This window comes from Cynoglossus semilaevis, chromosome Z (genome assembly GCF_000523025.1).
Source record: "Cynoglossus semilaevis isolate Cse_v1.0 chromosome Z, Cse_v1.0, whole genome shotgun sequence".
Lineage (NCBI taxonomy): Eukaryota > Metazoa > Chordata > Actinopteri > Pleuronectiformes > Cynoglossidae > Cynoglossus > Cynoglossus semilaevis.
This window is the reverse complement of record NC_024328.1, coordinates 20,152,628-20,168,634: the sequence shown is the minus strand read 5'-3', so window position 1 is coordinate 20,168,634 and position 16,007 is coordinate 20,152,628. Positions and strand designations below refer to the sequence as shown.

Below are 16,007 nucleotides of genomic sequence, written 5' to 3'. Positions count from 1 at the left end.
CTGCTTCTTACCAACACATTCTTACTAGCCTCTCTGAAACTCTTCCACCCCTCAAACAAACACAATGGTGTGCAGATCAAACACTAGCTCTCTACTGCATATCTTCCCCACAGTTTCAGTCATATTGTCATATGCCAGCCGGCCCCTGTGGAAGTCAAACAGCCTTTCTGTGGTCAAGAAGTTCTGGCAATGAGAGCAGACATGGGCTGTCTGGTATGAAAAATATGCAGGTCTCATACATCTGATCTGTCAAAATGTCTGCATAGCTGTGGTAATATTACATTGCTGGATCTAGTGGACATACTGGAAGTGATGATTGTACAGTAAGGACTGGAAAATCTCAGAGGGTTTGAAGAGGCATTTATCAAGACCTTTTAAACCATCTCACTTTGGTGGACAGACTTTATTATAGCAGTTTTCATAGTCATGTCAGAGACGCACACACTAGGTTTAGGCTTCAGTTTGCTGTTCTTGCCTCAGTCCTGGGGTACTATAATATTTCTGCAGCAGGTCAGAGACATAACAGAGAATCAATAGGAGATAATGCAGAGCTCCAAAGACTGGGTTGCTGAGCTTTTCACTACCTCCAACATCCATAATGGTGAGACGTTAGATAAACACAGATTTCGAGATTTAGACAAATAAAGTACAATCACTAAGATGCATGGGGAGTCAGCTTGACTCCGCCTGCGGTGGATCAGCGTCTTTTAGTCTGGTACTTGTTCACAAAACCTCCTCACAAGCAATAATTTGTCTTAGTGACCCTGTTTTATCCCAGAATCTTAAAATAACTAATAGCCTGTTTGTGTGTGTCTGTGTATGGTTAGGTGCAGCAATGGTTATCGTTATGACGCCCTATGTAAACAGTCCACTGAAAGGAGATGTGAGTGTGATTACATAATTGGCTTAGTTACAACAACTTAACTGTAAAACAGTTGCTTCTGTGTGAAATGTGACATGCTGTATTACAGTATGACTCAAGCAGCTGGGAAACATAAACGAAATGTGTGAGCTCTGTGAAAGTGAAAGTTGAAAGTTGATCAGTGCCATGAATAAAACAAACAAACAAACAAACATGAAAACAACGAAACTGGCTGGACATTATTAAGCAAGTATCACATAATTTCATTTGTAGTTTTTTCAACTGCAATCTTCAGTCACAGGCACTCTTAATGTAATCATTATTTTTAGTATAGTTTTGTAGCTATTTTGTAGTATTTGTAGTATTTTGTAGTACTGGGACACTGAACTCCAATTTTACTTTACCTTCTTTAAATCCTCTATATAGACTTCAACAGGGACAAACATGTATGTAGGGGCATGGATTTTGAATTTGCAAGTGCTATCTTGTAAGACACAAATTCATGTTGGATAGCATTTGTAATGATATTCAGTTTTTTTTTCTAAATAAAGCTATTAAAGCTCTCTTGTCTATGTTCAAAAATCAGGTGTTTTTTTATATTATCTGTACTATGTGCCATGCACATAGTTATTTTACCATTAGCACAATGCAATGTGAACTAAAAAAGCTATCAGTGGGAAAACGGGGGTTTATATTTAAACAACAAAGTCAGGAAGGGCATCCTGTGACAAACCTCCACCAAATCAGTGCACTCCTGCTGTGGCGACCCTTGATAAAAATGGACAAGTCAAAAGTGATTTTTTTTAATATATTTAAACAAGGAGATCTCATTGGGAGAACTCTGTAATTACTGCTATGAAACATGTAAAGACTCCTTCTGTTACTCACTAGGAATATTTTGTATGGCAAAAAGTTCACACAATCACAAGACCAACACAAGCAGACTTTTCATTTGTGATGTCGAACAACATTAATCCAAGATACCATGGGAAAGAGAGATCGTCTTATTATCATCTTAATTTTATTCTCCTCAATAAAGAGTGGTAAAGAGGAGGTAGAGGTAACTCTCCCCTGTGCCCATGAGTCACGTGATTCTACTGAGGGAATGACACTAGCCAAGGTGAGGGACACACTAATGTGTATGGAGGGCAAAACACAAAAATGTTGTCACAAAACAGTAATGAAGCTGAAGAGTGAAAATGTCCCAGGTGAGCAATGTAGCACTGTATTGTATGTAATAATGAGAACATTGGTTTAGTGTGTGTTAACACACAGTTCCTTTTTCCTCCCTGCAGGGGGGGCTATTCACAAGAAAAAGTAGCACTTAGTAAGTATTTACCTAACAAGACTGGTGGACAACTGGATAGTACCTCACACAACTATTTAGAAAAATGTAACATATAATTGTGATTATATTATTCGCCATTTCCCATTTCTATGCATTTCCTGATCAAACATATCTAACCTAATCTTGACAATTAAAGATTACAGGCAAAAGAAAACATCCCATTACCTACTGCCAGAACTGCTTTATGATTTTTGTATCTGGTATCTGTAAGCAAGGTAGCTGCTTTCTCATTGACATTATGATCTAGTGTCCAGGAAGAAACAGACTTAAATATCAACACAAAGCCTCTATGACTCAGCCCTGCCCTGAAGTCCAAAGGTCTTCTTACCTCTCTTTAAGTCAAAGAAAGCCGTTTTACTACTGCAGACATAAGCAACATGTTTGTTCTGACAATGATCAAACTTAAATAAGTAGAAAATATGACACCTTACCTTGAATGTTTTACGGTAAAGAAGAAAAAGATGAATTTAATGTTTACTGCCTTTTTCCCTCCTTGTCTTTTTTTTCTCACTCCCATACTCACTCTCCCACCCTGACGAGGCCTCTGCGAAACTCATCATTACCACAGCAGGAAAAGTGAGAGGGGGACACCAAAGACTTTGAGCGGGACCAAAACAACAACAACAAACAACCCCAACAAACATCCCAACCACAGAGTATTTTGAATTCCTGCAGAGCAGCCAACCTACTAAAAGAACAATTACATGAGCCAATCTACGCTGCAGGTCTCCTTTTTCTTCACCCCTTTCAAAGGCTAGTGTTGACATGCTGTGAGGCCATGGAGGGCACCCTTTTTCTAGGGCTTTAAGATCATAGCGATAATACTGAGAAAATTTTAAAAGGCCCTGACACTGGCATCTGTAAACCCAAGGTTTAACTGGACTCCACAAGACGTTGACGTAACAGAATAAAAACTTGGCTTAATCTGTGTCACGTCACGTTATGATTACATAGAAAAAAAACAAAGAATGCTTTAACAAAATATATTCTTCTCATGTAATGTCTGTGCCTCAGATGGCTGATACTCTGTCTGCTAAAGCCCTGAAGGGGTCAAGCTCCAAAAACACAAAGTCCATCTTTTTCCTTACAGCAGGACTGTCAGCTGCTCCTTAGAAACTTTTAAAGTCTGGAAAACAATTTAGAATTCCTTATTGTTTAAACTTACAAACTTCTTCCTCCCTAGTGTGGGTACTTTGAATATATTTCACAACAGATATTCAAGTACTTCCCTGAACATGGCACACATTTGTGGGATGTGTGGTGTCATACACATTACACGTTACATTAATTGCATGCCAAACGTTTTATTTTTAAAAATCACACAAATAACTTTCTATCTTTTTTCTGACAATGATTGACAGTTTATATTTTTATTTACAACTTTTTGTAAAAAAAAAACCAAAACAAAACAAAAACAGCATGTATATACAGTATATACTATATTAATGATTCCTAATCACTGTGCTGTGGCAAAATAATATGCCACGAGAGTTCATCAGGTATAATTATCCAATTTCATGTATTTAGTCTGAAATATTTATTCATTTATTATAAATAGTAAATGTTTTTTCTATGCTCATTTATGTCACAGAGACAGTGGAACAATGAGATGTCAGCAGATGGCTACAGAAATCAGAAAAACTCAGATTTGTACATTTACTTCTTGTAACATTTGTGTCACTCACAGGTTCTACTGAATAAATCTCCTGCGACATACCACAAATAAGCAATCATTTAACTAAGAAATGACAATTACTAATGCTATTCTCGTGAATAACCTGTGCTCCAGAAATTTAAGGAATGCTACATTCAGTATTACACACCAAATCTTTTCAGAAAGGACAGTGTCTCGTGTTAGCTTTGCTGACAGGAGACACATGCTTTAGTCTGACAGTTATAAGAGAGGGCAGATCTGAGAACCGTGTCAGGCACTGACTTATGTAACTGTCCTAATACGCCTCATAGGTCCATTATTTTGGTCACATTACAGCTGGAATCCCATGGTACAGATAGAACATAGTACACAGAGCGCTCTTTGACCCGTGATCACATGACAGCACTAAAACTCATGCTGTCTTTTATTGTGCTACCCCTCACAAGTGGCTTATACAGCAAAAAAAAAAAACAGAATCAGGGTTATTCATCAATGTGTACAGTTACAGTACCGTCACAGTGCCAACTTGGTGTGATAAAATACTCTTTTGTGTGTGTGTGTGTGCTCATAAAGACAACAAATACAGTAAATGCTTATCGTTGAAGAAGGAAAGTCTTACTTTGAGTTTAAAAACTCAACACCGTGAATTATCTCCTAATGGTAATCCACCATACCCTGAAAGATCTTTTGTTTTTCAGTTGACCTATGATACCTCATAGCCACCCATTCATTAGTCTTCAAGCCAATCAAATTCCCAAATTAAGACCTCAGTTAAAGCCATGTAGTGAAAGTGTGAAATATCAACTATTTGCCAGTTTGATCTTAAGTCTTGTGATCACTCTAAATGGACCATATTTATAAATATGACTGTGAATGGTTGTTTGACTCTATGTAGTATGTTGCCCTGTGGTGAACTACTCGTATAGTATAGTAAGTATTTCTATGGAATCAAAGGAACACACCAAGGTAGTTAAAAAGTTTTGTATAAGTCAAGTGGAGTATTTTCAAACTACTTCAGATACTGCTACAGAATAAAAAAAATACACCACAGACAGAACAGTTACAATACTGTGGATATTCTGGTCAAAACTTTAACTAAAAACACAATGTCCTTTTTCCTCTTTCCTGAATCACACTCTGGTGAATTTAGCTCTTGGATTACATAAATTCTTTGCCAGATGGGATTTGCATGAGGTGTGTATTACCTCGTACATGGCTCTTTTGTTTTTCCGGATATCATTACTCTTCAAAGGAAATTCAACTTCCCACGCTTTAAAAATAGCACATATTGTAGTTAACTTTTCTAATGCCAGATTTCCTCATCTGTAAAAACAAGAGCCCAAAGTCCAGACAGTGAATTTTAACAATTTTAAAAAAGCTCTAGTTGTTTTGATTTGGTTATCAGTACCAAAATGGAGACACCAACATAACATGCGTAATTTGTACCATAATTGTAACTTCACTTTGATGTCTCACAGGGAAAATCATACAACAGTACTTCCCAAACTAAGTGGATTATGTTAATGTAATTCTAAGGTGTATTATTAATAAAGTCATATGTACTCCAACTGTTAACATATTAGCATAATAATTCCATTACTCCATTATTGATTCTTTAATATTTTTTTATATTGGTTGTACATCACTGTGCATTTATCCTCTTTTTACCTGGTGCAATTTTCTATTTTGTCCTACATGTTTTGTTCTTAAACTGCTGCAAAGTGAAAATGTAATTAAACTGATGGGAAGGCTCTCATCAGTTTAATTACATTGTATTTAATTCTCTACTGCCCTATTCTTAAATAGACTGTCTGAAATAAATAGATAGTCTGTTTTGACTCAGCAATGATGTAGCACTACATAATGTGCAGATGCAGCTCAGTCTAACATGAGGCATAACAGTGCAAAAGCACAGAGCATCACAGATTAGGTGATATATATCCTAAAAGAGTTATTTGCATCACAGAGTTTGCCTTTCAAACATCCTCTGCAATAGACTGATGCCGCTGCCTCCCAGTCAAACGCAGGTGAATACTGAAACCATGCGCTCCCACTAATGGGTCGCTGTTGGGTCACATTTTGCCCTTGCGTTAAGGTCTTAGTTGAGATATAGCATTTTTGCATGATTATCCAAACACAGACTGTATGTATTAGATATGTAAAGGTTGCATTGTCAAGAAGAAGAAGAAAACATCATTCTGTGCAGTACAATGAAAACTGCCAGTATTGTTATAGGCCAGGGTACAAAGATACAAATACCTTCATTTGAAATCATGCTAATGACCTGATGGTTTGTAAAGCTTTTCACTACAACTGGCTCTTACGAGTCAGCCAGTATTGTGTGTTTTCCTACTGAAGTTCAGTGTCTCCTTCCTCTGTAGGATTTGTTTCATTACTGTATCAAACAATTACTAAAACTTGAAGATGTACTGTAGTGCTGAATATGCCGAGGGCTTTACTTAAGTTAACAGCATGGAGAGGTGAGCCATTTACTGCTTAACTGTTTTGTCACTGTTTTGTTGAGAATAATCTAACCAACATTGTTTGCCTATTCCTTTGCTGAAACATGTAAAATAAATAGAAATACTTTAAGTTTAAGTGACATTTGTGACTGGGTTTTTACTGGAGAGTTAGTGTTTTCAGTTGAAATATGGCATTGGTGTAAAAGTTCTGCTAATAATGAGAGAAGAGAATAAAACTACATATGAACACTTTCCAGCTTGATCCTTGGTCCTGGCCCTGGTTTGGGTTGAGCTCGCACCTACACACTGCACCTAAACCTATTTCCCACAGAGCTGTGCCAACTATATAACACTGCCTACAAGTTCATTGCATAACTATTGAAACCCAACCTAAAGAAGTATCAGTACTGGTAGTTGCTATAAGCGGTACAAAAATTCGAATAATCAACTTGTATTGATTTGGTGAAAAAAAACAAAATTTAATGGAACAAATTTGCACCGAAACAATGAACAGAATCAAACTGATTTAACTGTTTTCTTGTCAATTAAATTATATTTGGTTCAGCTCCACAGGTAAGCTGCTACAGTCACTCTCCCCTGGCTGACATCAAATTGAAATCACATTTCTGCTTTCCTGCTATTTCACAGCCACAGAGAATCCTTTGTGGCCAGATAATTCAGGGAAGAGGAATCATGATGAGTCAAGCTCTCACATACCAAGAAGAAAAAGGTTGCAGTTCATTGTGAAGAGCTGTGATTATGTGACACATACTGAGAATGAGGCCAGTTAAATAAAATAATGTCTCAGTGCAGCTTCTTCCTAATGTCATGGGACAATAATACAGAGGAAATCTACCATTAACACTTTAGCACGAACAGCAGTTATTATGACTCAGGGATTTCATTTATTTAAAAAACAAACAAACATAATCTTACAAAAGTATTCCTGAGTTAATTTTTAAATAGGCCACTACATACTTATGTGTTAATGTGGGAATGTTGCCGTGTGCCTGAAATTTGTCAGGACATTCTTTGGCAACTTAGCAATAAATCTTTACAAACAAAATTAGTATATAAAATGTTATTAACATTGAAATCTGAATTTTAAGAGACTGGATGAATAGTTGAAAAGTTTATATATTTTTGTCTACTCTAGGTTTAGTGTAAAATGTTGTTGCCATGTTGCCAGATGTATGCAGTCTTGTAAAAGCTCCCACCGCTAGTATTAAGTAGGAGTATTAATGGACGATACTTCTGCCTTTTCTTTGTGAAATCTTACCCGATCTGGTAAAAATAAAATCACCAATTCCCGTGGTCCATTATAAAAAGCCTAATAATTTTGTTCTCTCACATTTTACCTATGGACGAGGTCATTCAGCAGTGCTTACCAGCTACAAATGAGTAGCAACATGCTCTGCACTTATCAATTCCTGTATTCTTTACCGAAGGTAGAACTAAGCTGCTCCTCACCAATGATAACAGCACTATACACTCACCTAAACACTCAAAAGACTTTTTCTATTATGCAAGACTTAATGGTTCTCTGACCCAGCCATGCAAGGAGTCTGAAGCACACTGCTTTGAGAAGGTATGTAGTAAAGTATGAGCCCTATATATGTATGTATAGCGCAATAATTCATCTATGTATTTATTTTGTGTGTATCATGTTAATTAGCTTATTAAATATAAATCGTAATTTTTTAATCTTGGAAATATTATATAAGATTGTAGTCATATTAAACCTTTAGACTGTTTTTGTGACAAAAGGTGATTGGCCAAACATTTTTGACTATTCATTGCATCAAAGAAAATGCCGTGAGGTCAATATTCTTTGTACAAAAAGTTTAACCTCTGGTTCATCTGGTGACATAAACAGTATGGAGGTCACTGTCTGCACATCTGGACGACGTGATTATCAGAGCACACATTTTATTGTATTTCTTTCCATCTGTCTGAACAGAAAGCTGTAAAGTACAACTGTGTCATCCAGGTATGAGGCTATCTACAATGTTCCAGACGGCTATTGAAAAACAAACAGTAATCTTACCACAGTGTTTCTTCCTCCGGGTATAGAAATAATATTCTTATTTTCCTTATTGCTCCTGCGGCAAGAAAATCCCTCTGCTCCAGCTTATGACTATCCCCAGCTGGTAAATAAAAAGCGGGTAAATATACAGTAAGACAGCGTTTATTTCCACTCCAGTTTTGACGAGTGAAGACACTCTTCTCATGAGAGCTGTCAGAGGCGCAGTGTCTGTGTGTTTTAGTGTGTTTCCCAGCCCCTGCTGCCTTTTACATGTAGAGCAGTGCACAACCCTGTTGTCTAACGACCGATCACACTGCTGCTCTAGGATGCCCTCTTCTGGTATAAACACACATGGACACAGCACAAACCAGCGTCATACCCTTGATATGATTTTAGAAAAAAGATCCATGGCCTCTAAAAATAAAACTGAAAAAATCAACTTTAATCACACTGTAAATATTTTCACTCCAAATAGAAATGATGATTTTTATGGTTTATTTTTCTTCACAAAGGCTAACCAAAAATTGTTTTGTGTGGGAAAACCATAGCGTCTAAATGTCGTGTTATAAATTACTACATTGATGAATTATTATATATTATTTTTGGTGTGAAAATGAATGTGAAAATGTCAGCAGAGAAACAAAGAACAATGTCTGTTGCTACACACAAGCAAAATTTAGGAAGGACTGCTAAAAGGTTTAATGAGACCGAGTTCCATGGCTCTGACCAGACACAGGCGCGCTACATCAATGGCTTCCTGCCTCTTGGGGTTGTCTTCAGCCTTCCCAACAATGGTGAGGATTTCCAGCAACTCACTCTCAATCAGCTTCTTGGCCAGCTCGCTTTCATCTGAGTTAAGCATGTTGTAGACAATCACAAGGCCACGATGCTGGATTTTTATGTTGCTATGGAGACATAACCTCTGCAAGATCTCAAGCCACTGGGTTGTCTGTTGGAGAAGATCAATCAGGGACATCATTTTTGTTTAATTTGACAATGAGATTTCTTGATATAAAAAAATGTAATATACTTACCACATTGGTCATTTTGGTGCAGAGCTTCTTCTGTGCAGCAGTGATCATGGCTAGACCTCCAGCCGCGGCTATCTGAAGATCCTCGTCTTCCTCGCCACAGAGCAGAATCAGCAGCTTCAGCTTGTCATTTCCATCTTCCAGGTAGCGTTCCTGAACCTAAGACACAGTGGGAATCTCTAGAACAGGTGTGTGGGACACTAACTTACTAATAATTCAAATATGCAAACCCTCTTACCTCTTTACATGTCACAAGGTTACACATACATTCAGTGGCAGCTTGTCTGATTTGGTCGTGTTCTTCAAACATGTAGTTCTCAATTTCTGGTAGAGCTTTCTCTTTCACAATCTTTACTCTTGAAGGGCAAAAGGCATACAAATTAGCCACAATAACAAAGAGTAAAAGAAATGGCATGTTTGGGCCATTGATGTCAGATTCACAGTATTAAAAGAGTCACCTTAGTTTTTCACTGAAACCAGCTAGGTTGGTCAGGCCTTTCAGGGCTTCAAAGTTCTGTAATCCCTCTCTGTCAGTTTTAAGAAGACTGACTAGGGGCCGCACTACCTCATATACCTGTCAACCAAAACAATTACAAAAATTAAACAAGTTAAGTAAGCAGTGACCTTTCGATCTAAGGTTTTATGCTGCCTTGTTGTTTTTTTAGACTTTGAGCCCCCCTTTCTTCCAAAGCTGTTATTTTTGCTTTATGTTATACGTTGTATACTTTATACTTTGTAGAATTATACTGAAATTAGTAAAATTATGTAAAATTACAGCATTACACAAATACATTATTTTTTTAGTTCAGTTCTACAAACAAAGCAGTTTTATTGTCATATCTTACCCTCTCACCAGGGAAGGCAATTTCAGGGTTGGAAATGGCTGCAATCTTTGCAATAGCATGACAGGCCTTTACTTTTCCAGCTTCTGTCCCTTCCAATGCAAGGGGGATCAAAGCCTGAGAACAGAACAACAGTTTAATTAAGTTGACAATAGCAGATACCTTAGCAAAACATTTTAAGATAATATCTATGATTTACCTTTCCTCCACCTTGAGCCACTATAGTACCACGGTCTTTAGGATCATCTGCTAATGCCAGGAAAACCCTTAGAAATAAAAGAATACTTGTGAATGAGGATTTTTTATCCATTGGTTTTATTAACTGGACACTAAGTTTAAATAATAACACAATTCTCATGAATGACTATTCAGTGCTTCACCATACCTTGCCAGCATCTCTTTAGTCTGGTCTGTTAGAATGGCATTGTCTGCTTTCACCATGACAGCAAGAGCTGATATGACTCCAGCAGCCAACAACCTTTTCACTCTCTTTTCAATGAAATCCTTCTTGTCCTGTCAAAGAAGTACACAAAGTTTGGTCATTCATAATGCAATGATTTTGATTTTTGACACCTGGACTGCCTCTGAGACTCTTTCAGCTCTCCATCCTTTACCTTTGGGTGTTGCTCAGGAACATGTTGCTTTGAGAACTTGGCAAGTTGAACCAGCTCAGGAAGAATATCCTTTTTTTCATAGGAGTTTGTGCAGTTAACCAATGTGCAGGCCACTGAATACAGGATGGTCTTGTCGTTCGACTGAAATCGGATAATAGAATTCAGTTAAGTAAGGACAAACTAGGACATAGTCTGCACTAGTCTATACAACATTTCCAGAAAACTGTTGGTGAGTCAGGGGGAAATGCAAATCTGAGGGGAACAGACTGGCCTTATGTAAGTCAATCAAACATGTTTGTATTTTGTGAGCCAAATTTATTGGGCTTGAACTGAATACCTCACATACTAGTGAGAAAAGACTGATGTGTTCAGTCTGCTTAATTTGGATTGTGTTGTTTTCACTGTATTGTCTCTACCTTAGCCAGTTCAAACATGGCTCTCAGGGCAGGCTCATCCTCAACAAAGTCATCTTTTACATCTGCATCATTAGTCAGATAAGCAAGACCCTCGACGGCCCACTTCCTTGTTTTGGTATCAATCTGAGGATTACAAAGCCACCTGAAATATAAAAAAGACAGGTTTAACAGAGAGAGATTATTTTATGTATTAAATTAGCTGCTTCAATTCATTAATCTACATCAAAATAAACATCAAGGTAAGAACTTACTTTCTGCACTGCTTGGCCAGCTTCTCCGTAGATCCCTCAGCAAACTGCCTCAAACTGTAATCATCACCTCCAGCTGAACCCAGTTTACAGAGACCCTGGAGGAAACATGGAAATTAGAAATGCAAACACTGTAGACTCATATGTACAAAGAAGCCAAATACTATTTGACAGTATTCCCATTTTTTTTTGTCCCACTCACCACCAATGAGCGAATTTTGATCTTCTCATTCTTGGTCTTCTTGTAAATATCTTTAAGCAGTGACACACCATTGGTGATAATAAAGGAGGCTCGGCTCATTTTTGTGGAGGAGTGGATCAGTGCTTCCACAGCAACCATCTGGTCCACCTCACGCTCTGAGGCACACAGCGCCACCATCATTTCCATAATACCTTGCTGCCCAATTAAGGCGTTGCCCACATCGAAGGGGCCCTGAAGGAGTCCTGAGATGGTGTTCACAGCATGAATTGTCTTGTCCATATTCTTGGGGTCAATTTTAGATCTGTGGAAAAAAGTCTAAAATTAGATGGTGTGAGTTTTAGCGACTTGGACAATGTTGTTTACAATATTAGCTATAAAACCAATATATTGATGCCTCCATTATTCATGGACTGACTTGACATATTCTACGCAGATGTCTCTGTAGTTGTCTCTTTCTGGGTCACATTTGAGGTCATCATAGAGCTTGTTGAGGAGCACACTAGCAATCAGCTGTGTATTTTCTGTTAGAGGCAGCTGGTCTGGCAGCTCTGGCACCTGACCACACACCTTAAGGATCTTCTTTAAACCTTAAGAAAAACACAAGAAGGAACAAGAATAAGTTTATGGTTTCTTGTTGAGAACTAAAAACATAAAGCAGTTATTAATGCTTAACTCACCATGATCAATTGTGAAGAGGGCACTTGTGTTATCTTTCTCTTTTTTGTCTTTGCGTGGTACGTTCTTAGCCAGAAGGTTCAGAGCCTGGTCTCTACCATGGCCAGAGACCTTTTTATTAATAAGCATTTCCAACAGTGACAGTAGAATGTTTTTCAGATCTTTGGCTGTATCTACAGAAAAACAGATTATAGAAGAACGTTATTTGTATCATTTGGTGATGTTGGAAAAAAATCAAAAGCAACCTAATGTCACAAATCATAACAATTTCCTACCTAGAACCAAGGACTCTTCTTTGCCATATTCCCTTTTGTCTCCACCGGTGAGGGAGTCATTAATGCACTGGAAGAGGTTGCAGGCTGCCAGAGCAATCTCCTCATTGTCAATGGCCATAATGCTGCAAATCTTATCAATGCCCACTAGGTTCATTACAGCCATGGCCTGTTGAAGATGTAAAGGAACTTTGAAATATAATCCTCACTTCTAAAGACATCATTCTTCTAGATATTTATATTTCAGGCTGCTTAGAATGAAACACTTTTGATTGCTGTATAATAAATGTCTCTGCTTGGAATCATGTTCTCACCCGCGCCTTGTGTCCTGTGCACATTCCAGACAAAGTACGAATAGCAGCAAGAATCATCTCCGGTTTCCCTGTCTCGATCATATTGAGCAGCAGAGGAACTCCATTGTTCTGGAAAATTCTTTCTGCTCCTGCATCTTCTCTTGACAGCACAATTAGGTTGTTGGCAGCCTATAGACATAAATAGACAAAAGGAATAGTAATTAGTGAAAAAGCTACAAACAAAAAAAAGAACTAGCAGAGGAAAATATTTATTTTTAACGGGACAGCACCTTTTCTCTTTTGTCCTTTTCCATTTCGTCACTGAGTAGAATGTCAAACATGTTCTGTACTCGAGAATCTGTGGAGAATGTTGTCTTGAGCTGTGGAGACACAAGAAGTGTGTTCATCATCATTTTCAGTTTGTCTACGCACTTTATGATAGGAACCTTTTTCTGCATACAATGCTATATCAAGTTCCGTACTGTCTTTTATGAATTTAATGTTGTGTACTAACCTTGGCCTGAATCTCTGCCCCGAGCCTTCGAAGAGTTTCCAGGAAGGTTTTATTCTTTGGTTCCAAGGTGGCACATCTCTGCACATCTTTAAAAGCCATGTCAAGTTTTCCTAGCTTCTCCAGTGCTTGACATCGTCTGTACAGGGCCTTAATGTCTGCTGCATCGACATCAATTGCTAGAAAGAAAATGAAGGAAATGTCGGGTCAGGCTTCACAAATATTTTCAAGCTAATAGTAATTGTAAAAAGATGTTTAAACATCATTGAATTACTGTTACCTTTGGTTGCATCAGATGCGGCATTGGCATAATTTTCCTGTGAAACCAACAGAGAGATTTGGTGGAAATCAATTTACGAAACAAATTACCAATTAAATGTGGTGAGTGCATCTTACAAAGGACTCACCTTTTTGAGGTAGCATGCTGATCGGTTCCTGTGAATAACAGCCAGCACCTTTTTGTCTTTGCACTCCTTGATAGCTTTTGTGTAACATTCAATGGCTTTGTCAATGTCTCCAGCCTGGAAAAGTTTGTTTCCCTCATCTTTTAATTGAATTGGATCTCCCATCTAGTAGATAGTGACATTATTATGTATTAAATGTAAAGAAAAGTTTTAAAGTCTGACAGCACCACATAATCAGACAAAAGACAATTTAAAAATTAGCTGAAGAAGTAAAAATACCGATACCAATACACCAATACCTAAATGAGACACAAATTATAAATAAGCTTAAAACGTAAATAGAATGCTTTTAACAACAGACAGACATATATTAGAATGGAAAACTATTATTATGTTATATGACCTAAAACAATGCTAACATTATTAGATTTATTATTATTGTAATTACTTTAATGCTCACCCTTTTGTGCTAGAGGTTGTGTAACTGACCTGGGTCTTCTGTAGCAAATGGTCAGGCACATGTTATCTGTAACTTTAAATGGACTCCCCTAAGCCCTTATTTGGGCATGGTCTAGCACCCTTACTAAAGCCTTGCAACAAATGCCACTTTCCCAATAGACAGACAGCATCTACTACTGCTCTACACTATCAACCCCCACTGTCCTTATCCTAATCATCCCCTTTAAACCTGACTGAAAAAAAAACTTCTACATCTCTTTGGGAGCTGGACTGTACCTTTTGGATAGTGCCCCGTGTCTCTTCTTCAAATCTCTTGTAGTCTGATGTTTCTCCCCTTTGTAAACCTGTCTTCAGATCCAGTGAAGAAAGAGCTGGATTAACTTTTCAATGTTGTGTAACTAACTTTTCACCAACTACTCCATATATACGTGTTCTGAATGAGATCAGACAGAACCAAGATGGACCATCTATCACCCAAAGGGGTGCTTTGGGGGGCATATGAAGTGACTCTAAATCATCAAATTCTCAACAATGACATACAACATAATACCTTGAATTACAACAGACATACTTCTGGTCTCTTGTAATCATCTATTTCTTTATGAATGTTACACTTTATTTTCCATAAATGCATTCTGTTATAGCGTATCCCCCTCAGAGATGGTCTGACCCTGATAAGGTCTATTTCAGTCACAGACAGCTGAGAAGTCACCAGCAAATGCTTGATGCCAAAATGACAGGAGGGTGTGTGTGTGCAGAGACAGTTGTAGAGGGGTGACAGCTGTTAGACCACAGAGAGAGACCTGGTAACTTCAGAATGAGAAGGATCTAGAATCCCAGTGCATCCTGAGATACACTGCAGATGTAGATATACATCTTAAACAAACATCTATCCAACTAATACACAATGGTGTAATCATTCGTTGGCTATAAGAAGCGATGTTGTGTTCGGTAGACTTCAGTGTGACTGCAGACACCCAGGGCTACTCTGCAGTATTTAAGACAGGTTTGTGCAAATAATACGTTTCTCGATTTTATTTTAACAAAGTCAATTTTAATTTTTTTTTTTTTTTTGAGCCATAGGTATTTCTATGACTTCTTTAAGAGAACACAATGTTCACATACAAATGTAACAAGGACCCCCACTTTCCACACTTCTTAGGCTTCATAAAATACTAGTTATTTTGTAGGTAGTTCTGCATGCATAATAATGGTACAAAACATTAAAATAAAATACAACAATGTGTTTCGATTATTTAAGAAAGTAGTCTCGATCAGAGTGGCTCTTTGGCCCAGAGGCAATGTCTCTGGCATTGGTGTAAAACCCCAGGGTTCACCTCCTAGGTTGGTTCCTTCTAGTGGACTCACCACCCGCAGGAAGGTTTAGGGGGGTTGGTATGGTGCAGATACTTTCCCATGCGCACTAGATACTTTCTCGTGCTCACGAGAAAGAATATCGAAAACGATTTGCCACACATACGAAGCCAGCCACTAGGGTACACGAAGCCGTGTTTATAGTGCCGGTCCCAAGCCCGGATAAATGGTGAGGGTTGCGTCAGGAAGGGCATTCGGCGTAAAACGTTTAGCTAAATCAAATATGCAGATCAATAAAACGATTTCCATACCGGATCGGTCGACGCCCGGGTTAACAACGACCGCCAACAGTGCCGTTGACCAACAGGGCACTG

General features: G+C 38.0%; 1 protein-coding gene across 2 annotated transcripts in view; it reads right to left on the bottom strand.

Annotated features, from left to right (window-relative positions):
• Positions 1–14,762, bottom strand: part of unc45b (unc-45 myosin chaperone B) — a 19,921-nt gene extending 5,159 nt beyond the window's left edge. The window contains exons 1-20 of one of the 2 annotated variants that reach the window (XM_008336855.2): positions 14,596–14,762; positions 13,864–14,025; positions 13,737–13,773; positions 13,460–13,635; positions 13,236–13,325; positions 12,967–13,134; positions 12,656–12,821; positions 12,383–12,553; positions 12,121–12,292; positions 11,706–12,006; positions 11,507–11,601; positions 11,256–11,397; positions 10,840–10,980; positions 10,611–10,738; positions 10,425–10,491; positions 10,229–10,342; positions 9,842–9,957; positions 9,622–9,739; positions 9,387–9,542; positions 8,374–9,301 (exon numbers count right to left, since the gene is read on the bottom strand). In XM_008336855.2, the coding sequence (XP_008335077.1) occupies positions 9,029–9,301; positions 9,387–9,542; positions 9,622–9,739; positions 9,842–9,957; positions 10,229–10,342; positions 10,425–10,491; positions 10,611–10,738; positions 10,840–10,980; positions 11,256–11,397; positions 11,507–11,601; positions 11,706–12,006; positions 12,121–12,292; positions 12,383–12,553; positions 12,656–12,821; positions 12,967–13,134; positions 13,236–13,325; positions 13,460–13,635; positions 13,737–13,773; positions 13,864–14,025 (2,793 nt within the window). In that variant the 5' untranslated portion in view covers positions 14,596–14,762 and the 3' untranslated portion in view covers positions 8,374–9,028. Of the gene's footprint in view, positions 1–8,373; positions 9,302–9,386; positions 9,543–9,621; positions 9,740–9,841; positions 9,958–10,228; positions 10,343–10,424; positions 10,492–10,610; positions 10,739–10,839; positions 10,981–11,255; positions 11,398–11,506; positions 11,602–11,705; positions 12,007–12,120; positions 12,293–12,382; positions 12,554–12,655; positions 12,822–12,966; positions 13,135–13,235; positions 13,326–13,459; positions 13,636–13,736; positions 13,774–13,863; positions 14,026–14,320; positions 14,372–14,595 lie in introns of those variants that run through there. The other variant, XM_008336856.2, reaches the window with a different exon arrangement.
• Between the last annotated feature and the right edge of the window lie 1,245 nt (positions 14,763–16,007).